Raw genomic sequence first — 22,508 nt, forward strand, 5'->3', positions numbered from 1 at the left:
CCTGTCAGTCTCTCCTTCTCTTCAACTGTCCTGAAAAACCTATTACGCATTTACTTTCTATTCTTGTTTCAATCTTGCGGTAATATATTTTTGGGTACTCTTCTTGTTATCTTTTGTCTCATTTAGTATCTTTACATTATCGCAAAGTACTAATCATTTTATTTTCCATCTCTATTGGTGATCTGACAGAGTAGCTCTTGTGTGGCATGACTGGATCTTCCTCACTCTTTCTTTTTCTCTTTACTAACCTTTTGTTTCCCCTAATTAGGGTTAATTCAGTTCCTTCATCTAATTCTAAATGAGAATCTACACTTGAAACCAGCATCTTTCATTCTCAGCACTTGCTGCTGGACATGTCATTTCTGCCATTTTTCACTTTAATTAGTTCTTGTAACTTGCACGCTGTCATCTCACGAGTTCTTGGCCGATGAAACCAATTAAATGATGCAAAATAAATTATTTTAAAATTACTCTCAGATGAGACGACCAAGCCACTGAATTTTGGTTCACTAAAATACTTTTTAAAAAAAAATGCAAATACATCCCACACTGTTAACTAGTTGCAGCACTGAAATTTTATTCAGTGGCATGATAACTGAATGAACTAAACTGACTCACCAACTACGATCAATGTACTGCAAATTACTGAATCTTGGTGATATTCTAAAGGCAAATCCTCTGTTAGTACTTGAGAGGAATCAAGTGCATATTTTCTAAAGTAACAAATGGATGAACATGCTCTCAAAATATTACATTCGGGAAATAACTTTAGTATATATCCTGAAAGGAAGGTAAACACTTTTGAAAAACAGGCCTTGAAAATCAGAGCAAGTCCAAACATTCGGCATTTGTTCATCTTGTTGGTGAAACTGCTAACATCCAAATGCTGCCATTTGTAGACACAGATTTAGACTGAGGTTCACCACCATTCCCACTTCTATGCTGGGAGTCTTTCAATTTTATAACGTGATATCTGCCAGTACTCTTACCTGAAAGGTGTTGCACGATTGGAACATAAAAGGGAAAGAATTACGTGATTGCACTCCACTAAAGTGATTCACATGATTGTGTAATAATACCGCTGCTCTGGCCAGAAGAAGCAATATAACGTAGACAGAAATCTCAAATAAAAACTGGAACATGCCAGACTTAGCAGAAGAGAGAAGTAGAGAGCCACAGTAAAGGGGCAGAGGGTAATAAGGGCTAGCTAATGAAAGCCAGGACTGCACCGAGGTCAGGCGCCAGTGTGTTGGAATACTTACCCCAGCCCTGGAGTTGATGGAGAGTCCAGGGACATTCTGTAAAATGCATTGCCAAGAGGCAAGGTACACTTTGTCGCCAATTCCAAAGTTTTATGCCAACTATAGTGGAGAATGTTGGATCAGTCCTCATGCAAGCAGAGGTTTCATTTTCCTCAGCTTGTTGAACTTCACAGAGGATTGCTTCGTCACAGAGCAACGATACCCTGTACAGCAACTTCCAAAGAATACCTTAAGATGGTGGAAATTAAGATAAACGAGGTTAACTTGACCCAGAAACTGGAGAACAACTGAACCAGTGAAAAGGATCCCGCCAATGGCATGAAGACTCAGATCGGCTGGAAGCAATCACAACTGACTTGCAATTCATGGCTATAATGAGGTATATCACTGGCGCACTTGTCCATTCCAGTTTCCCGATGAATGTTTCTCCTCCTTCCATATGTTGTAATCCACTGCCAAATTCAACAAGCCAAAGAAAAAAAGAAGACACCCCCCTATTCACCAAACCTCCCCCCGGTGTTTGGAGGGCTCCGAAAACCTGTGCCAACCAACTGGTGGGAGTGTTCAAGGAGATCTTCAATCTCTCACTGCTGCAGTCAGAGGCTCCCACCGGCTTCAGAAGGGCGACAATTATACCAGAACCCACAGAAAGCAGGGTGAGCTGCCTCAATAACGATTGACCATTGGCACTCAGAACTACTGAGATGAAGTGCTTTGAGAGGTCAACTCCTGCCCCAGCAAGGACCTGGACCCACGGCAATTTGCCTATTGTGGCAATAGGCCCACAGCAGATACAATCTCACTGGCTTTCCACTTGGCCTTGCATCACCTGGACAGTAGTAATACCTACATCAGGCTGCTCTTCATTGACAACAGCTCAACACAGTCATACCCCCAGTTCTAATCAACAAGTTCCAAATCCTGGACCTCTGTACTTCCCTCTGCAACTGGATCGTTGACGTCCTTACCAGGAGATGACAGTCTGCAGATCAGAAATAACATCTCCTGCTTGCTGACAATCAACACTAGTATGCCTCAAGAATGGCTGCTTAGCCCGGTGCTTCGCTCTCTCTCCACCCACGACTGCGCAGCCAGGCACAGCTCAAATGCCATCTATAAATTTGCTGACAACACAACTACATTGGCAGAATTTCAGACGGTGACAAGGAGGCGCACGAGAGTGAGCTGGTTGAGTGGTGTCGCAACAACAACCTTGCGCTCAACGTCAGTAAGATGTTGAACTGACTGTGGACTTCAGGAAGAGGAAGTCGAGGGAACACACGCCAGTCCTCATTGTGGGATCAGCAGTGGAAAGGGTGAGTAGTTTCCAGATCCTGGGTGTCGACATGACTGAGGAACAATCCTGGACCCAACAAAGAAGGCACGCAGCAGCTATATTTCATCAGGCGTTTGAGGAGACTTGGCTCTCACAAATTTCTACAGATGTACTGCGGAGAGCATTCTAACCAGTTGCATCACTGCCTGGTATTGAGGGGCCACTGCACAGGATCGGAAAAGGCTGTGAAGTTGAAAACTCCATTGTGGGCACACCGTCAGAAGGCGATGCCTCAAAAAGGCAGCATCCATCATTACGGACATCCTTCACCCGGGACATGCCTCTTCTTATTGCTACCTTCAAGGAGGAGGTTCAGAAGCCTCTAAATACACACACTCAGCATTTCAGGAAAACCTTCCTCTCCTCCACCATCAGATTTCTGAATGGACAATGAATCCATGAAGACTACCTCACTATTTTTTCCCTTTCTTTTGGCACTACTTATTTCATTTAAAATTTTATATAGTATATATATATAGTACTGCACAGAATATATAGCTAGGGTGCCTAAGACTTTTGTACAATACTGTACTTGTCAATTTGGAGCGGAGAGTGAGTTTCTAAATCTGGCAGGAGAAAAGGATATTGGGAATGGCATGGGTTGAGTGCTGCAGGGGGAGGGGGGGTGCGTGGGACAGGTGGCACAGGAGTGCCAGTGCCATGGGGTAGCGCGGGTATAGCAAGCCCTGGGGCACCAAGCAAGGTCATCGTATTCCAGACAATTATAGAATGTCTCTCTGGCATTTGCCCCTCCCTCCCCTCTCCCTTCTCCCTTTCCCAACCAAGATTGCCCTCTCCCCACCCCCTTCCCACTCTCAATCCACAACAGAGACCCAAAGCAGAATCAGGTTTTTCATCACTCATGTCATAAAATTTGTTTTTGTTTGCACCAGCAGTACAGTGCAATATCATAAAATTACAAAAGTACTGTGCAAATGCTTTAGGCATCCTAGATATATATCTGTGCCTAAGACTTTTACACAGTGCTGTATAATTCTTATTGTAAATGAGTTTTTTATTGTTATGTATGGCAATGTACGCCTCAAAACAACACATTTCACTACATATGCCAGTGATATTAAACCTGATTCTGAATGCAAAAATTCAAGCTCTAGAATTTCAGCCCAGGCAATGCTTGGAGCGCGAAACGGAACTCAGGAGAAGTCTACTTAGCAAGAAAGTTCTATCTATAGAAACAAGCACTCGATGTGTCATCAGTATGGTATGCGATGAAAAATGCACAACACTGCTCGGGATTGTACTGCTAAGTTCGTATTGCTTGAAGTCAACTTTGGAGTGAAAAGAAAATCTCAGTGGTTATTTTGGAAAGCAACACCTTAGATAAAAGCCAACTTTCAATAAAAGTAGTTGAGTAGTTTATTTCAACATTAAGCAGTGTTTACTTGGCCTGCTATAATTTACCTGTCACTTAAATAACATGGCACAACTACAATTAGTCCTTGATTATTTAGGAAGCTTCATGATGGCCTGGACAATGAACAAGTTGGCTATACTCCAGAGAGTGGAGTTACAACATCGTAAAATCAAAGATCAGATTTCAGTGGTTAAACTGTCAGATGACAAAGGCAGCCACTGCAGATCTGCAAAAGCACTGTATTTACACACACACACTGGAATAAAGTCAATTTCACTGAAGCAACTGAGTGATAAATGATGAAGCTCAAGAAAATGAATAGAACTGGGAAATAACCTCTTTTAATCAGTAATCACTCACATGTTTATTCCTCCCTTCTGGCTGCTCCACACTAAAAGTTACTGATTGCAGATTAATCAATCAATGGATCACTTTTTGTAGCTACACTTCCACAAGATCAATTTGTACTGGACTTCAGTAAGTTCTAGACCTGTACAATCAAAGTTACATATACTGGCAGCTCCCAAAAGTTCCATTTGCATTTATATTACAATTCATAATTTCCCCATAAATTGACCATTCATTTGCACAATAAATTACAACTTCTTAACTAGACAGCGAGGTAACGCTGCTATAAATCAGGCACACATCATTAAAACTTGAACTGAAGTGGGAGGGCCTTGTTCTTCTCCACGATGTCTGAGATAAGGGGAACGTTATTCATATCAGCTGAAGTGTGTTGTACCTCTTACTCCATTGAATTTATTTGTAGCCCAACCAAGCAGACACTAAGCTAACCTTGGCAGCAGTGCTCCCAGCAACCACCAATCCCAAATTGCCTTTCAGCACGGAAGATTATTACACACTTCAGAGCCTAAGCCTTAATTAAACATCAAGATAAAGTGTCTCACTTTCAAACACTGATTACTTTTCAGTTGCTTGTTGATGCCGAGATGGAGTAGGGAAGGGGAAGGACGGAGAGAAGGAAGCTGGAGAAATGGAAGGAAAACTTCACAATGAGATTTAAAGGAAAAACTATGAAAGATCTTTGGTCTGGGACCAGAACTTGCTTGTAAACAGTGAAGGTTTTGTGTGTTTCACCTGCAATCCCATCACTACATGCCACACACTTCCACTATCCCCAAGTAAGCACTGAAAATTTTGAAATGCAGATGCTGGAACCCTGGTGGAAACACTCCATCTGTTGAACAGACAGCATCTGTTGAAAGAGAAACAGTACTTCCAAGTCCAAGGATCTTCATCAGAACCAAGTAAGCATGAACTTGTTCACGACTCCGAAAGAAGTCTTATAACAGGATGGTGAAGTTCTGTTGGCCATTTCTGAATTGTATTCATCACTGAGTCTTGTTATGGAGCAAGAATTTGCTGTTGGATCTGATGGCATGACAAGTCCATTATTTGAAAGGGAAGAACTGACTGGAGAAGTAGAAAATGATTGGCAATTTAGAATTAAAATGAGTTGGTATAATTCGTCCACTTTCAAAAGTGATTCAGTGTACTAAGTGATTTACCTTAAACAATGTTTAAATTGTTCATTTGATTTCAGCAGCGTTTGAATGTCTTCAAGAAAAAAAAGGGCACTGAATACCAATACCAGAACCTCATCCCAACTGTGAAGCATGGCAGAAGGAGTGTCATGGTTTAGGGCTGCTTTGCTGCCTCAGGGCCTGGACAACTTGCAATCGTTGAGGGAACAATGAATTCAAAATTGTATTAAGACATTTTACAGGAGAATGTCAAGGTAGTACACCAGTTCCTTAAACTTAATAGAAGTGGGATGATGCAACAAGACAATGATCTGAAACACAAGAATAAATCATGAACAGATTGGTTTAAAAAAGAAAATTTGTGTTTTGGAATGGCCAAGACAGAGTCCAGATCACAACCTATCTGAGATGTTATGGCATGACCTTATGAGGACTGTTCATACGAGATATCCCAGAAATAATGATGAACCGAAACAGTTTTGTATGGAAAAATGGTCTAAAATTCCTCCTTGCATTGGGCAACTCTGATCAGCAGCTACAGGAAGCATTCAGTGGAGGTTATTGTGACTAAAGGAGGTTCTACCAGTTATAAATACAAGGATTCACATACTTTTTCCAGCCTGGACAGTGAATGATTAAAGAGTTGTTCAATAAAGACACAAAAAGTACTACTGTTAGTGTGTTATTAGTTTATGCCGATTGCATGTCTATTATTGTGACTTAGATGAAGATCAGACCACATTTTATGAGTAATTAAAGCTGAAAAGTAGGCAGTTGCAAAAGGCTGAGAAACCTTTCTTGCAACTGTATATCAGCAGTCCATCCAATGTGACTAAATTTATCATTACAGGAAGGATAACACTTTGGTTGGAGAGATTCAAACAAAGAATAGGGTGAAATGAGCATGGTCTTGAAAGTTACCAACATTTTCAAGAACTTTGGAGAGGAATGGCAAGTTGAAAGTGGGAAAAAGGTCAGTAAAAATGTTTTCTTTCGTTTCAGCTCTGTCATGATTAATCATGATTTTGAAGATGGACATAATAGACCCATTCCATTGGTTTCAGCATGGAAATCATGATGACTGAGAGTACTGTGTTCCCAAATAGTACTGAAAATACAAATCTGCAGGATTATTGTGAGGAAGTGGGCTAATGGCAAGATAACTGGGACTTGTTTCTATGCAGCAGTTACTGTGGAAAAACAGTAAAACAGATTACGTCAAAAACTCAGAGTCACAATTAGATAAGATGATAAAAATAAAGAAATAGAATCTGGAGTAGACTATTCAGTCCCTCCATCTGATCTTGTACCTCAGTGCTACTTTCCAGTACTAACTTCAGAATTACTGTCAAAAATCATATTCTTATCTATATGAATACACTTAGTGACATAGTCTCCACAAACTCAGGAAGAAGTGCTGAGTTTCACTTTCTTCTTTATTTTAACTTCACATCAAAGCCTTTCTGCACTTTACTCATTCTAAAACTCTACAAAAGCACTAACAAGATTGTAACCAGCTTTAATCAACAGCTCTTACTCTAGATTTGCATGGGTAAAACCGAAGAAGCAAACACCTGCATTTGAAATCTGAAGAACAGCAGATTTACTTGCAATACGTCGCAACATCTGTTAGCTCTAAAAACATTTTCAGCACAGCCAATATCTGTTCCATCTGTTCGCACCTGTTTAAGGACATGTTACTTGCTGGATTCAGCAAATTAGCACACCAATCAAGTAATGCTTTGGAATACTAAATATGACATTAGTTGCAATATGGAAGCTGTGGTGAAAAACTGTCAGGCTTTATGGCTCTCACTCAAAGGCATGGAAAGCTATTGACCAGAGATTATGGGAAGATAATAAGAGATGAGGAGCCCATTACAAAGATTCCACAATGGGCACATTTACAACTGATCCATAAAACAATTTGAAGTAAAGGAGGGTGGGTGTCTTAATGGTGAAAGAACAAAGCTAAAGATAGGTGCTGTAACATGAAAATATTCCTCAATTCTCATAACTTGTACCTCACATTTCATAGTACTACAGTAAAGGACAAAAAGAACTTTAAACTCACTGCACATCCCAATAATAATCAGGAGTACAACATGACTGCTGATAAATGAACATCTATTCACGTAGAACAGACAATTAACTTATATTTTAATAAATAACTGGACATGCTATTCAAGCCCAAGCCAATGGCTGTCACATAATCAGGTCCAGGACATGCTTCTACTTGGATAAAAGTAGCCATTCCCATCCTTGCCACTGTTCATCTGTTGGTGAAATCCTCACTCCAGGCTCTTCCCCAGTTCTGGTGAAAGGGTTCAGAGCTAAAACCCCATCTCTGTTCCCTTCCCATAGATATTGGCCAATGATGTATGCGTTTGCCTGCCCAAACTTCATGAACAACAGCTTATGAATAAATCTCTTCCCTCTCTCCAATTACCCATGTTCTGTTCACTGATCGCCTTTGCCTTTGGTAACCAACACTGGAAAGTTTAATGTTCTGATTATGCTCCAACCTCTCCATGGCTTTGCCAATCCTCATTTAGTAACCTCCTCAACTCCGACACTCCCAGTCACAACATACTCTTCATTCCTGGCTTCAGCTCCTTGTCCACCCTACCCTCCTCCTTCCCAGCACTATGAACCATGCCTTCTGCAATGAAGATCCCATCCCCTGGAACTCCCTCTTGTCATCCCCTTGTATCTCCGCTTTAAGAGCCACTTAAGCATCACTTACCACTCCTCCTCCTCCCCAGCTCTTGCTTGGTTATCTACTTAATATTTGTTAGGTCAGCTTGCCTTTGGTCCTGTGTCCATTACCTCTTTCAGCTTCATTGAAACACCTACAGTGTTCCTTTATCCAACACTGCTACAGCACAAGTGTGTCATTGCTGGTGCACTTACACAGTAAACTTGAATTATCCACCTCTGCAAGAAAGGTGACTTTTTAAGCTAGATAATGTATTCACAACATAAAAACAATACTAGTAGTGTTAAAATTTAAAAAAAAAATCATGTGCCACAAATCTGAAATGAAAACAGGAAATGCTGGAAACACACAGATCAGATAGCATCTGTGGAGGGTTTCAGGTCCGAGACTTCCTCACCAGAATTGGGATGAGAGAGAAAACGCGTTAGTGCTCAGAGGCACAGGAGCCAGGGAGAGGATGGATAGAACAAATGGAATTGTCCGACAGGGTATGACCAAATGGGTTAATGTGGCAGCTAGGAGAGCAACTGGACACTTCATCAAGTGCATTAGAACCAGCTACGTCATCCGTCTGTGGTTTTCGCTATTTCTCTGCATTCATTCATGTAGTCTGACCTGTTAGTTGTCCCATAAACTTGTCATTAGCACCATTTTACAGAGAAAGTTATGTCCTCCTCCACATTTGCCACGTGGCTTTCTCTTCTTAGAAGCTGGACTTCAAAGCATGAAGGCACATAAACATTGTTTAATTTCTGTCCTATTTTCTAACTTCCCTTGATAATTCCTCCTGCCTTAAAGTATGAGACTTTAACTTCTGTTGATGCTATAATTTTTATGCAATATTTTACAGTCTGAATTTATTTCTGCTAGCCTACACTTGCTTCTAGTTTCCCTTTCCTTATCAACATTTGGCTTCTTGTTTGGCTGAGTTCTGAAAAGTTCCTAATCCGTCAGCTGACTATTTTTTGGCAACAATCCAAAATCATCTCATCTCCTGCCATCTTTAACATCTCTTGATAACGATAGCAGTCCAACAAGTGTATCAGATACAACTCCCAGACATGCTATGTTTTAACCTCCCCAAAACTGGAATGGGAGATGCAACTAAAAGATAGCGCCAGCGAACAAAAATTCCTTGGGCGACATCTTCCAGATAACAAATCTCTGCAATTATTTAGCTTTTTTTGCACCTTCTGCTTGTTCTTTTCATCTTGTGTTAGGGAAAATGTTGGAGCCTGTGATGTGCAGCTTGGAACTCGATCAAAGGATGGTGGATGTTATGCTGTGTCTGGAGAGCCACGGCGTGGAAAAGACCAGATATGAGGTGCAGGGTCATGAATGACACCATCTCGAAGTGGTGAGGAAGACTGAAAAATCGAGGTGAACATGGAAGAGGTTAGTAATTGCTCCTAGCGGGGTACACTGGGCAGAAGACAGTCAGCAGCTGGACTGGTGTGCTTGGACCTGGGTCAGCAGTCACACTTTACAGAAGGAACGAGTTCATGCGGCTACTCTGATCGTATGCTTCCGATAATCTGAGATTTGTGTGATTGTTGGACTGTATGTTATATTGGTTTCCTTCAAATTTTTGGTGTTTTCTTTCTTGTGGCTGACTGGCCGGTGGGTAATCTGTTGCAGTTTTGTGTGTAAGAGAGAAGGCTAGGGGTTTTGATGCTACACTCGCTGTTCTTTTCTGCGGGTGGGGGGGTCAGGGATTGTTACTGTTTTTCTTTGCAAGTGAGGAGGTCGGGGATTGCTATTGTCACTGTTTTTTTCTGTGGGGAGGGGGAAGTTGATGTCTTTTCCTTCATCAACTCCATAGTCTTTCTGTACTTTGTGGCTATCTGGAGAAGACAGATATCTGAATGTGAACAAAACAAAAGAGATGGTTGTTGACTTCAGGAGGGCACGGAGCGACCACTCCCCGCTGAACATTGATGGCTCCTTGGTAGAGATCGTTAACAGCACCAAATTTCTTGGTGTTCACCTGGCGGAGAATCTCACCTGGTCCCACAACACCAGCTCCGTAGCAAAGAAAGCCCAGCAGTGTCTCTACTTTCTGCAAAGGCTGAGGAAAGTCCATCTCCCATCCTCATCACATTCTACAGGGGTTGTATTGAGAGCATCCTGAGCAGCTACATCACTGCCTGGTTCGGAAATTGCACCAGCTCGGATCGCAAGACCCTGCAGTGGATACTGAGGTCAGCTGAGAAGATTATCGGGGTCTCTCTTCCCGCCATTACGGACATTTACACTACATGCTGTATCCGCAAGGCAAACAGCATTATGAAGGACCCCACACACCCCTCATACAAACTCTTCTCCCTCCTGCCATCTGGGAAAAGGCACCAGAGCATTCAGGCTCTCACGACCAGACTACGTAACAGTTTCTTCCCCCAAGGCATCAGACTCCTCAATACCCAGAGTCTGGACTGACACCAACTTACTGTTTTCACGTAGTTCAGTTTAGTTTTTTTGTACTGTTTCAAGTAGCACCATGGTCCTGAAAAACGTTGTCTCATTTTTACTGTGCACTCTACCAGCAGTTATGGTCGAAATGACAATAAAAAGTGACTTGATTTGACTTGACAAATATCAGAGTTGTATTGTACATGCATACTTTGGCAAAAAGAAAGGGCTTATTTTGAGGGATGCTTGAGGTTTTAGGTTGAGAGTCTGAATCAAGAATGAGAGTATAGAAAGGAAATGGCCATGTAAAGGATTGAGAGGGAGGAGCAAAGCATTGGCTGATAGACAATGGGTGGAACTACATGAGGAAGAGGGATGATGGACAGATGAAACCAGGTGGGGAGGGGTCCAGTTGAAAGACTGTGGGTGGAGGGTGATGGATGATGAGTAAAGACAGACAAAGGGGAGCCAGAGATTAGGTGGTAATAGAAAGTGGAACCAGAGAAGGAAGAAATGGTGGGCAGATAGAACCAGTTGGGGCAGAAGAGGGGAAACCCACTAGGAGAAGTATGTGAGTGCTAAGCTGTTGAAATAATGTGGGTTAGGGGAAAGAAACTGGACTAACATTAGGCTGGGGGAAGGGGAGTGTTGGTTAAAAACAGGAGGGAGGTATAAGAGAACTTGAGAGGATCTGAAGGGACAGACAACAATCGGTGTGAGGTGAAGTACTGGAATCTGTTCTAGGCAAGGCTGATCTGCAACTGTCCTGAACTTGTTGGCCTAGAATTTTAACAAAAAAATATTTTTGCAGCTTTATGGTGTTGGGAGTTTGCTCGAGAATGCAATGAAGTCACAGCAGGTATCTCTTGGAAGAAATTTAATTCACTGGCGGCCTCTACTGTCAGCAGATAGAAATTGAACCATTATGCTTCCTTTATTGCAGACAACCTACCATTGATTAGACATTTGAGAACCAGCCCATCTTTTCCAAATAACCACTGGATCCTGATTGGTGCGGTGCACCTCTTCAAGTTTAATGGTCCCTCTAGCTAGAATATGTGAATTACTTTTTATTGGGAAATTAGGCAATGATCCAGAAATATTTTGCAGCTTCCAAAAAGTGTTGATTCAATAATAGTTTTGGGAGTGACTTGTTATATTGACAAAACTACTGACCCAATCAGCAACCTGATAATTAACCCATGGTCTATCTCAAAGCTAATTATTTTCAGCCCATTTTAATGATGGATACTTGTAACCTCGCACTGTATTTTGTCACAATTCAACTGGAGAGATCATTAAACTTCCACTCTAGGGAAATCACCTTATTCCCTCTTCATATCAGCGTTTCACCATGCTCCACCGCCCAATCCCATTTACTCCAGAGGTTTTTTTTGCCCCCAATAACTGCAGATAAAGCTATCACAACTAAGCTGCATCTCAGCAAAGTCTGCTTCAGGAATAAAATTGCTTTTATCCTTCACAAGAATAACATTGATAAAAAAAAGCCAGTAAAAGGCAAATACAACACCATTACACATTTGCAATCTCAGCCTTTCCCAACAGTAAATAATTTTGTCAACAGTTGATGCACCTTGTTTTCTTAGGACTGACTTATTGCAGCTTTCAAGTCCAATGTGATACAAAGGTGAAATATTTCCTTTTTTAAATAAATTATAAGTCGAGCTGAAGAGATACCAGAGAATGGGTATTGGCGACCAAGAGCCCTGTTAGCACAGACTAGATTATTTTCTTCCATGAACTGAGCAGCTTGTTGATTTATATGCAACAGACTCAAGTGAGCATTTCCACCAATCAATAGTGATTTATTCTACCAGATGCGCTTTCAGTTAACTGATGTGTACAGTGGAAAGAGGCTTCCAATTCTCAAACACCCCAGCCCTCACCTACATCAATACCATGGATCAAAACGTAATTATGAATTGCCAGTTTACAGATGTTCATAGGCAGTGTAAATTTCTAGGAACATACTTGTCATGAGATCCTAAAACAAAACAATTTCTGTTGCAGAGACACATGAAAAGCACTCAGAGGTATTTTTCTGAATAAGTTAAGCAGTGTTCATTTAAAGCCATGAAAATATTGCACATATCACTCTTTCCTACTTCATATGAATGATTAACTCCTCTCAATATATTGGCGTTCAATATATGAATTTTTACTATAAAACCACTGACTCTTTGGGCACAGCCTCAAACTAGCAAGCTAGTTTTTTTAAAAACCATGTCAAACAGTGCCTCACTTGCCCAGCTGTTTCTGAGACGAGGACCATCTGTAGCAGGTCTCTCAAGGCACTGGAAAATACCACAAAAGGCATCTTTGCAAAACTGCAAATACAGTGAAAGGATAATGGAACCAATGTCAGAGCTGTGCTTCAGATCCACATCCGCTGCAGGGCGGTCATAATTACCATCAGTTCGTTCCATGTGCAAGGCCCAGTTCAATACTCCCAGAGTTTGGTTGTGGGAAGAAATTATTAAGGCAAAAAGCAAACAAGCATATGTTCACAGCTTCTTTGAAGTGCAAGTTCCCCAGTGACCTCTTGCCCATGTCTACTCAAAGTGCAAGAACAACTTTCAGGCTGGTGTTGAGAATTTCAAGGCTGTGCATTGGGAATATACAGAAGCCTTGTTTAAAAGGTGGAAAGAGCACCCAACAACCTGCCTCGGCAGCCACTTCCTGTTCCATATCAGAGTCTGTGGTTCCCACAAGGTCTTCATCAGCCACTTCACAACCTCAGAATCAGTGTGGAAGCAAGTCACCCTTGATCCTGAAGATTTGCCTGAGAAGAAAACTCTCTGTGCAAAGGAATAACTGTACAAACACTCCTCTAATACATTTCGTTCTGTTTTTGCAATTTGCAAAATTGCATTCATCAATATATTTACCAGAAATGCATCCATTTTTGTAAATCAAGGAGTAGGTAAACTTCCTAAAGCACTTGTCAGCCAACTTACTTTGAAACACAGTGCCTTAGGAAATGTAGCAGTCAATTTGCATACAGCTCACACACGTAGTATTAATTACGGTTATATCTGGGGATAACTGGGAAGTAAAACAAAACAGCAGATGCTGGTTAAGTGAAATATATTCAAAGAATGCTGGAAATACCCAGCAGGTTAAGTGGCATCCATGGAGGAAGAAACAGGAACATATTTTAAGGTAATTTTACACAAGAACGGATAACAAAGATCAAAGGGTGAATTCTTTTATCCCCCAGATATGCCAAAGGTGAAAAACTGATGCCCAAATTTCCCACAGTGGACAGCGTAAGCAGATGGAGAGGGGAAGGGAAACAATGTTCTGCTTTGACGCAATGAATGCCATTTTTGTGCTTAACCGTGAGGGCAAGCAGGGTTTCTACTTTACATGTCTTTCACAAGATGGCCTCTCTCACAGAACTGCATTCCAGCAGTGTTGCAGGGAAACGCCAGCCTGTACTTTCCTGCTCAAGACTCTCGCACGAGACTTAAACTTGAAAGCCTCAGACTTCGACAGCAGAGCTACCAACTGAGCTGCAGCTGTCTCTTGTTTGACATGCACATCTTGGCAACCAACAGATTCTCAGTTATCTTCCAACACTCTCCTAAATAGTACTTCTGTCAGTATGTGATGGCTATGCCAGTCACTTTTAAATCTCCATCATATTCACAATTCCTGAAAAGAATATCGGTTAAGCTAGTACCCGTGACCATGGATCTTATCCACATAATGGGAATTACGTGCTTAACTCCGTTAATTCTAGCTAACAAATTTCGCTCATACTTTGGAGTAACAACATAAAAGGCAATCAAACTGGCATTCAAAATACAGGCAACAACACACACAAAATGCTGGTGGAACACAGCAGGCCAGGCAGCATCTATAGGGAGAAGCGCTGTCGACGCGGGTCTATGTTGAGTTTCTTCATGAGAGACATGGACAAGGAAATGCATTTCAAACATTTTCGCATGTCGGCAGGTGGATTTGACGATTTGGTTCATCTATTTTGTATTGAAGTACAGATATGGTGGAGAAGAAGCAACCGGAATGCGTAGGAGGAAATACAATGCTACCAAGCGGACCAATCACAGTTGTTGCAGTCTGCGTCGCCGCGACACGAGTATCTTTTCTGGAGAGGTGCACGTCACCCTACGGCGTCGATGCGACGCACAAGTATAAATCAGCCTTGACTGGTGCTCATCCCACTCCTTAACAAGGTGTGCTTAGTTAGGGGAAAACAGTGCAAACATTCATTCTTTGGGATCTCAGATGTTAGAAACATAGTCAAGATACTCTTGGGAATTTCAGGCAAATTAGTTATCAAACGCAAAAGCTTGCAGACTATGTTCTCTAGAGAGACACATGGGAAGAGAAAAACATTTAAACAACCCTACTTGCCATATTATTTAGTTGTTGAAACGGAACTACCAGATTAAATTGACTAATTAAAATTTGATGCCTTCTCTTGACATATCTGTCAAAACTGGATCACCTGTTATGATCATGCTTCTTGGTAAAATATTCAGCTTGGCTGGTTAAATAAATAATTGGAAAAGTGCTTGATGCTTTCAGAAATTAAGTTGGTATGGACTCAGGCTGCTTGGCAATAGTCACCGCATCTTGACCGCCTCATCATGCTGCCAGTGTCACCATCCAGAAATTCTCAAGTAGTTTTGTGCTCTCCAACCCCAGTTATTCCATACATGTGTCACATCCCAGGATCATTTCCATAGCAAGTATCCCTAATCTAACTGAAAAATGCCACATCTTCCTTGCCATCCAACTGTGTGTTCAGGACTTTAAAAAATGCATTTTCAGGAAGCAGATGGAGGTGCAGAATAGTGAATACGTGAGAATTTTGCAGAACTTAGAACTATGCAGTTTGATCTTTAAGGCTAAAGTAAGCATTAATTTTCTATACCAAGAGAATCAAGGCGCAAACATCATTAATTTTGTCAAAATAATGTGCAATTAATGTACATCGTTACTGCTTTCCTGATATTTCAAGTTCAAGTTTAATTTTAATTGTTATTCAACCACACGTGAATATCCATGAATTAAGCCAAACAAAACGTTATTCTGGGGACAAGGTACAAAACACAATACTAACAGTCATACACAGCACACATAGCACATATAAGACAGCAATAAAATACAGTCCCACAAAAAAAAGTCCAAGACCCGAGTCTGCAGTCGAACCCAATACATCTTGCGTTTTGCCAAGCAAGCATCAGAGGACAGTACCGACTTCAACACCTCCCCCCGGGTGGCCGCAAGCACGTAACATAGCAGCTCGTAACCTAGCCCTTGCCACAACCTAGACCACGCAGCTCCCCCAGTGTCCGCCAATAAACCAGTGGATCAGACTTGCAGCTTTCCACATTAACAATATCTAACAGGGCCTCATGATCACAAGAACAGCGACTAAGGCAATCACTCGCTGTTAGACTGCACACTCCTCTGTGCACCGACTCTGACTGTCCGATGCAAGCAGCACACGATCCACACCAAGTCCAGCTCCTTCAGTTTCTCCACCTATGAGCAACTCATTGAGAGGGCAGACCTGCAGTACTCTGAGTTCTTAATGTGCAGCAGGGTCTTGCGATCGTAAAAAAAATGTTTAAAAAGGACAATAATAATACCTTTGGTTTATCAACCTACCCTCTGAAATCTTCAACAATATTACTATTGGGTGTCCTCTAGCAGTACAATAAGAAGGGAAGAATTTCCATGTCTTTGAGAGAGAGAGAGCAAGAGTAGCTAGATAATCAACTTGAGCCAATATGGCATCCAGAAAGCGAATGTGGATAAGGTATACCCAGAAATGTTCATTTCACAAATGAGAAGCTAGCTCAAGTGTGAGACTCCCAGGGAACAACATTGGGAATTATTAACAGGAATCAAAGATAAGGCAAATAGTTGAGTTTGCATGTCTTTACAAACACAGCAAACTTCCTGAAAACATTTGATGGGCGAGTTTATAGCACATGGGAGAACTTCTAAGATCACTATCAAGAGGGACAAGGTTTTGGAAAAACTGAGATAAATCACCATGCTCCAATGCCCAACACATGAAGGTTTTAAAGTAGTAGCTGTGGAGGTAGTAAAGCTATTGGTTGAAGTTTTCAAGACTTAGTGAGCTCCGAGAAGATACAAGCAGATTAGGAGAACAGGAAGTGTGATCCCATGGATCAAGGGAAGAAGACAAAAAAAAAGGTAACAGTAAGCCTTTTGGCTTAGCATCTGTTGTCAGCAAGATGTCGACCTCTATAATCAAGGGAGCGATAGCTGGTAATTTAGAGAAGCTTAATATAATCAAACCAAGTTAGCATGCTTTTGTGAAAGGTAAATCATGATTGATGATTTCGTTAAATGTTTTTTGAGAATGTATTTACAGAAAGAAATCTGTACATAGGTGCACATTTTTTTAAAAATTCAGGAAGCATAAGAGGAGGAAGAGTGCACGATATAAGAAAGGTGGGATGGCATGTCGTGATAGTATCAGCACTCTGCAACTGGATATAGATAGGCTAAGTGAGCAGGTGAAAACAAACTGCCACTGGACAGAAACAAAACTAGACTAACTTAAAGTTGTGGCTGCAATAAGTCAGAAGCAAAATTCTCAGTGCCAAGTGATCCATCAAGTCAACTCCTCTTCATCATCACTTGGCACCAAGACTATATTTTATTATATGTAGAAGGCACACTGCGGAAGCAAACTCAATTTTGTTCGATAGCAACTCTCAAAATGATGGCACATGCTACCTGGAAGGCAAATGTGTAGGAGTCACCATCTTCAAAGCTTTTACTGTTTCATTCATTCTTACTTGGAAATAAATCTCAGATCCTTCACGTTCTTTGGTCAAAATACTGGAACAAGCATTGGAACTCCACAAAGTTCATTCCTCAACTTCTTACAGAAAGTTAGGAAGAAGCAATGAATGTCCCTGGCTGTACCAAGAATTTATGAATAAATTTAAACATTACTGATACTAACCACAATGCAATAAAACCTGTGCTTTGCATTGTTTTATATTTTGCATACAACCTTTTCCTGGTTCTTGGAATAATTTAACCTCTTCTTGACCTTTTCATCCTCATTGTAAGGCTCTAAGGTACTTTGGCGCATAATCACGCCCCAGTATATGGGCAGCAACTGAAACTGGAGGCTGCTTGCATAGACTTTACATATGGGTTTCCAAAGCTGTCACTTTTGTCTCCGTTTCCTTTCTCTAACAATCTGACAACCTGTATGAAACCTTTGACTGTCGTCTAGTTACTTGTGACGCTTTCAGTTTTATTTCAGGACCTTTGCATCATTATACATATGAAGCTCAAAATGACAGTTTCCAGTGCTGATGTTGCATGAAAACATTGTGCAGCCAAGAGAACAGGTCAAAATTTCTGACAGGATTTCAAGCCAGCAGTAAATTGACATCAAGAAGAAAAGGCAACTGGAACAGAATTTCAACATAGAGAACTGGATGATGGTACTTTAAAAATCCCAGATAAAATAACACAACAAAAAAATCTAAGATGACATATATTATCAGGCACTTAACATTTCCTTATACATATTTAATTAGGTCTCTAACTCAATGAGATATCATCATATGTGTAAAATGGAGTAGGGTGGAGGGGGCTGCCTGATAGAATCATCTTTGCAGTTTGTTGTGATAACCCAGTTGCACATGTCTTAATTACAATACTTACTTCACTTTCTGGATCCAAATGCAGTAGTCTGTGATGTAAAGATCATTGAAGAGATACGCAGGGTCACTTTCCCTGAAGATTTTGTGGATGGCCAGCAAACATTTCAAAACAGCAGACTTACCTAATGTAAAAGAGAACACAAATGCTTTTAGAAAACCGTACATAAATCTGCTATCTTCATTAACATTTACATAGTACAATGTAACTTGCATCTCAGTCAGTTGTACTATAAAACAATATTAATTACTGAAGCCTAATACAGAAACCCTGAATGGTTTAATAAATGGAAGTCATGGAATGTGTCATACTGACATGAATATGGCAGATGAATGAAAAAAGCATTTTGCTTCATCTTCACTGCAAAGGAAAGGTAACATCCCAGATATAGTTGTAAATTGGGAGTTGGGAGGGAGGGAGGGAGGAACTCAGAAATTTACAATCACAAAGGAAGGAGCACTGTGCAAATTGTTGGAGCTGCGGCTGACAAGTATCCAGGTCCTAATGGACTTCATCATAGGAACTTAAAAAGGGTGGTAAGAAAGTCAACACGTTGCTTTTAATTTTCCAAAATTCCCTAGGTTTGGGAAAAGTTCTTTTAAATTCGAAAATAGCAAATGTAGCACCTTTATTCACAGAAAAAGAATGAAAATGGGAGAAGCTAATTAACTTAACATCTGCTTTTAAGAAAATGTGAGATGCTGTTACATTATAGCAAAGCGCTTTGATATTCAAAGTAATCATGCAAAATCAGTACGGTCTGTGAAAGGAAAATGTGACTGACAAATATTACTTGGAGTTTGTTGTGCTGTGGATAAGAGGGAGGGTGCAGGTGAACATTCCACATTTAGATAAAGGCATTTGATAAGGTGCTTCATTATTAGTTATAGTGGAAAAGTAAATGCATGTTGTGTAGACATATTTTCACAATTTCATGGGTTTAAAGCAGTTCTGAGGTTTACCAAACTAATACTTAGAACAGGTGAGTTATGAGAAAAGGTTGGACATGCCAGGCTTTTATCCCCTGGAGTTTATGACAGCGGGGGGAGGGGGCAGGGGGTGCTTGATTGAAAACACAAAACTGAGGCAATGAAAGAGTGAGTGTGGAGATCATTTAAAACAAATGATCACCCATTAACCACAGTGCCACAGTGGTTCCTTACGTCATTCACATTTTCTTTATCGGGGCAGTGGAACCAATGACTTGAATATTTTTAAGACAGAAGACGACAGAATTTTAATAACAAGAGGGTGAAAAGTTACTGAGAAGACAAGAATGTGGATTTGCAGTTAAATTAGATCTGCTAGGATCTTATTAAATGATGGAAGCCAAGTGGGATATTCTTACACTTAATTCATATATTCTTTGAATTTAAGAATCTTATAAATGGAATGAACTGCCATGCACGATGAATAGTGACCTACTAGGTACCTGAAAATGTATAAAAATAATTATATTGGGAAGTAATGAAAGCCATTTGCCGGCCACTTATAGTATTTCTTTCAAATTGTTAAATACTTTTATTTTCATGTATTTCAGGCACGTGGTATACTAACTTGTACCTTTCTTTCCTTGCTGCCTTACTGAAAACTTCATTAACCTGTTAATAAGTATCATTAGCTCTGACATGTTACAAGTATCTCCTTGGAATTATTGGGCACAGAAAGGGGATGTTGAGGGTCAGATCATAAATCACCATTCCTTAGAGAAAACAAGCTGAAAATGCTGAAAACAACTTCAACATAATTCTTCATTATCAAAAGATCACTTCCCAAGGAATAGACTCAAAATTCTCAGCAAATGCATACAAATACATTATATATTCTATGAAGTTATAGTTCTAAAACATCCAAGGTTTACTTTAATCTGGCATGTCCAAAGACTGCATATGAATAAATAGCTAATGACTAAACTTTATTCTGATTCTTTACATCTTTCTACCTTCACATCAGACTCACTGAAATGTACATATTCCTATGTAATACTGAAAGAAACTATCAATCTGAGCTAATTGAATGCTTCCTGCCAGAATGTTCCCTGATTAAGGCCATTGGATAAGTATGAGAACTCTGGTGGATATACCAAGGTCATTTAAGGAGGTCACATTTCGGCTAAATTGAGGTAAGTTAACAGAATGACTAGGTAATAAAAGTGATTTAATGCCACTTGGAGGTGTGAGTTTGATCAGTTGACTCTGGGAGTGAAGGCAGTGGGGTTTCAAGTGGAAAGCTACTAAAAAATTAATTGTAAAGTGCTTGTTGCTCATGAAGAACACTGTCAAGATCTCAGTGGAAAAGGATTCCTGGAGACTTATCAATTAACATATCAATCAATAAAGATCTTTCTGTAATATATTTAGCATTCCCGCCTGAAAAATGTTTCTGCAAATGTTACCTCTGGCCAGACTTGGTCAGTGTGAATTGAAAATAAAGTAAAATATATACATCTGTAGCACGTCCTCAATACTTCATGATTTACAAATTTAATAATTTCTGAAGTGTAGTTTTTGTTGTACAGATAAAAAACAAAAAAGAATGTCTCTCATAGTCTCTTACTTCCACAAAATATTTTAAAAGTATTAAAGGTTAACCATATCTTTAAAACATTTTAAAGCTAATTAAAGTAAAAAAATACACTTGAAATAATTAAATGAACTTAATTACTTCAAAAACCGCTAACCTTCGTTCCTTATCTGGATTCCCCATTGAAAAACGGCAAGCTGTCACCACTCCACGGGGGTTCTGCTGTCGGAACACATTCAGACTGACAGCAATGAAAACCACACACTGAGTTCAAGACTTCCACATACACTGAATTATTTTTGAGGGCTTTGGCATGTGTAATTCTGGTCCTCCCACAAAACAACTCCTGATTTCCAACGCTATGAGCTTTTCAGTTACATTATAATCAAAATTTGCCAGTACTTTCGAAGATAGAACAATACAGCGAAGTACAGGCCCTTCAGCCCACAATGCTGTGCTGGCCCTTAAACCCTGCCTCCCATATAACCCTCCACCTTAAATTCCTCCATATACCCTGTCTCGTAGTCTCTTAAATTTCACTAGTGTATCTGCCTCCACCACTGACTCAGGCAGTGCATTCCACGCACTAACCACTCTCTGAGTAAAAAATCTTCCTGTAATATCCCCCTTGAACTTCCACCCCTCACCTCTTGTATTGAGCAACGGTGCCCTGGGGAAGAGGTGCTGGCTGTCCACTCTATCTATTCCTCTTAATATCTTGTATACCTCTATCATGTCTCCTCTCATCCTCCTTCTCTCCAGAGAGTAAAGTCCTAGCTCCCTTAATCTCTGATTATAATGCACACTCTCTAAACCAGGCAGCAGCCTGGTAAATCTCCTCTGTACCCTTTCCAATGCTTCCACATCCTTCCTATAGTGAGGCAACCAGAACTGGACACAGTACTCCAAGTGTGGCCTAACCACGGTTTTATAGAGCTGCATCTTTACATCGCGACTCTTAAACTCTATCCCTCGACTTATGAAAGCTAACACTCCATAAGCTTCCTTAACTACCCTGTTTACCTGTGAGGCAACTTTCAGGGATCTATGGACATGTACCCCCAGATCTCTCTGTTCCTCCACACTACCAAGTATCCTGCCATTTACTTTGTACTCTGCCTTGGAGTCTGTCCTTCCAAAGTGTACCACCTCAGACTTCTCCCAGTTGAACTCCATCTGCCACTTCTCAGCCTACTTCTGCATTCTATCAATGTCTCTCTGCAATCTTCGACAATCCTCTACACTATCCACAACACCACCAACCTTTGTGTCGTCTGCAAACTTGCCAACCCACCCTTCCACCCCCACATCCAGGTCGTTAATACTTTAGTTAAAATTTATTCTGTCCATCTCACAAAATTAATTTTTTGCTGCTGCATGTTGCTAGTCTCTGGTTGCCATAAAACTTCAAGTGTTTGTGTATTCAAACCTTGCTTCAGTGCTGATCCCTCACACCAGACAAAATCTTCAAGAGGTATTTGGATGGAATGTTGTACTGATGGGCAAGACATTGAACTGAGGCTTCCTCGAGCTTCTGGCTCAAAGGAAGGTGAAGAATACGTGTATCTCAAGTGAGATTTCTCCTTTCCAACACATCTGATAATAATCCATTTCAGTAGGTTATCATGTATTTGAAAGCTGCACACAAAATATTACCTTAAAA

General features: G+C 40.6%; 1 protein-coding gene across 5 annotated transcripts in view; it reads right to left on the minus strand.

Moving 5' to 3' along the window:
* shq1 (SHQ1, H/ACA ribonucleoprotein assembly factor) overlaps positions 1-22,508 on the minus strand; it is a 131,405-nt gene that overhangs the window by 23,278 nt on the left and 85,619 nt on the right. For all 5 annotated transcript variants that reach the window (XM_073072392.1, XM_073072393.1, XM_073072390.1 and 2 more), the window contains one exon: positions 18,326-18,446. In XM_073072392.1, coding sequence (XP_072928493.1) covers positions 18,326-18,446 — 121 coding nt within the window. The remainder of the gene's footprint in view (positions 1-18,325; positions 18,447-22,508) is intronic.

The sequence above is a fragment of the Hemitrygon akajei genome, chromosome 19 (genome assembly GCF_048418815.1).
Source record: "Hemitrygon akajei chromosome 19, sHemAka1.3, whole genome shotgun sequence".
NCBI lineage: Eukaryota > Metazoa > Chordata > Chondrichthyes > Myliobatiformes > Dasyatidae > Hemitrygon > Hemitrygon akajei.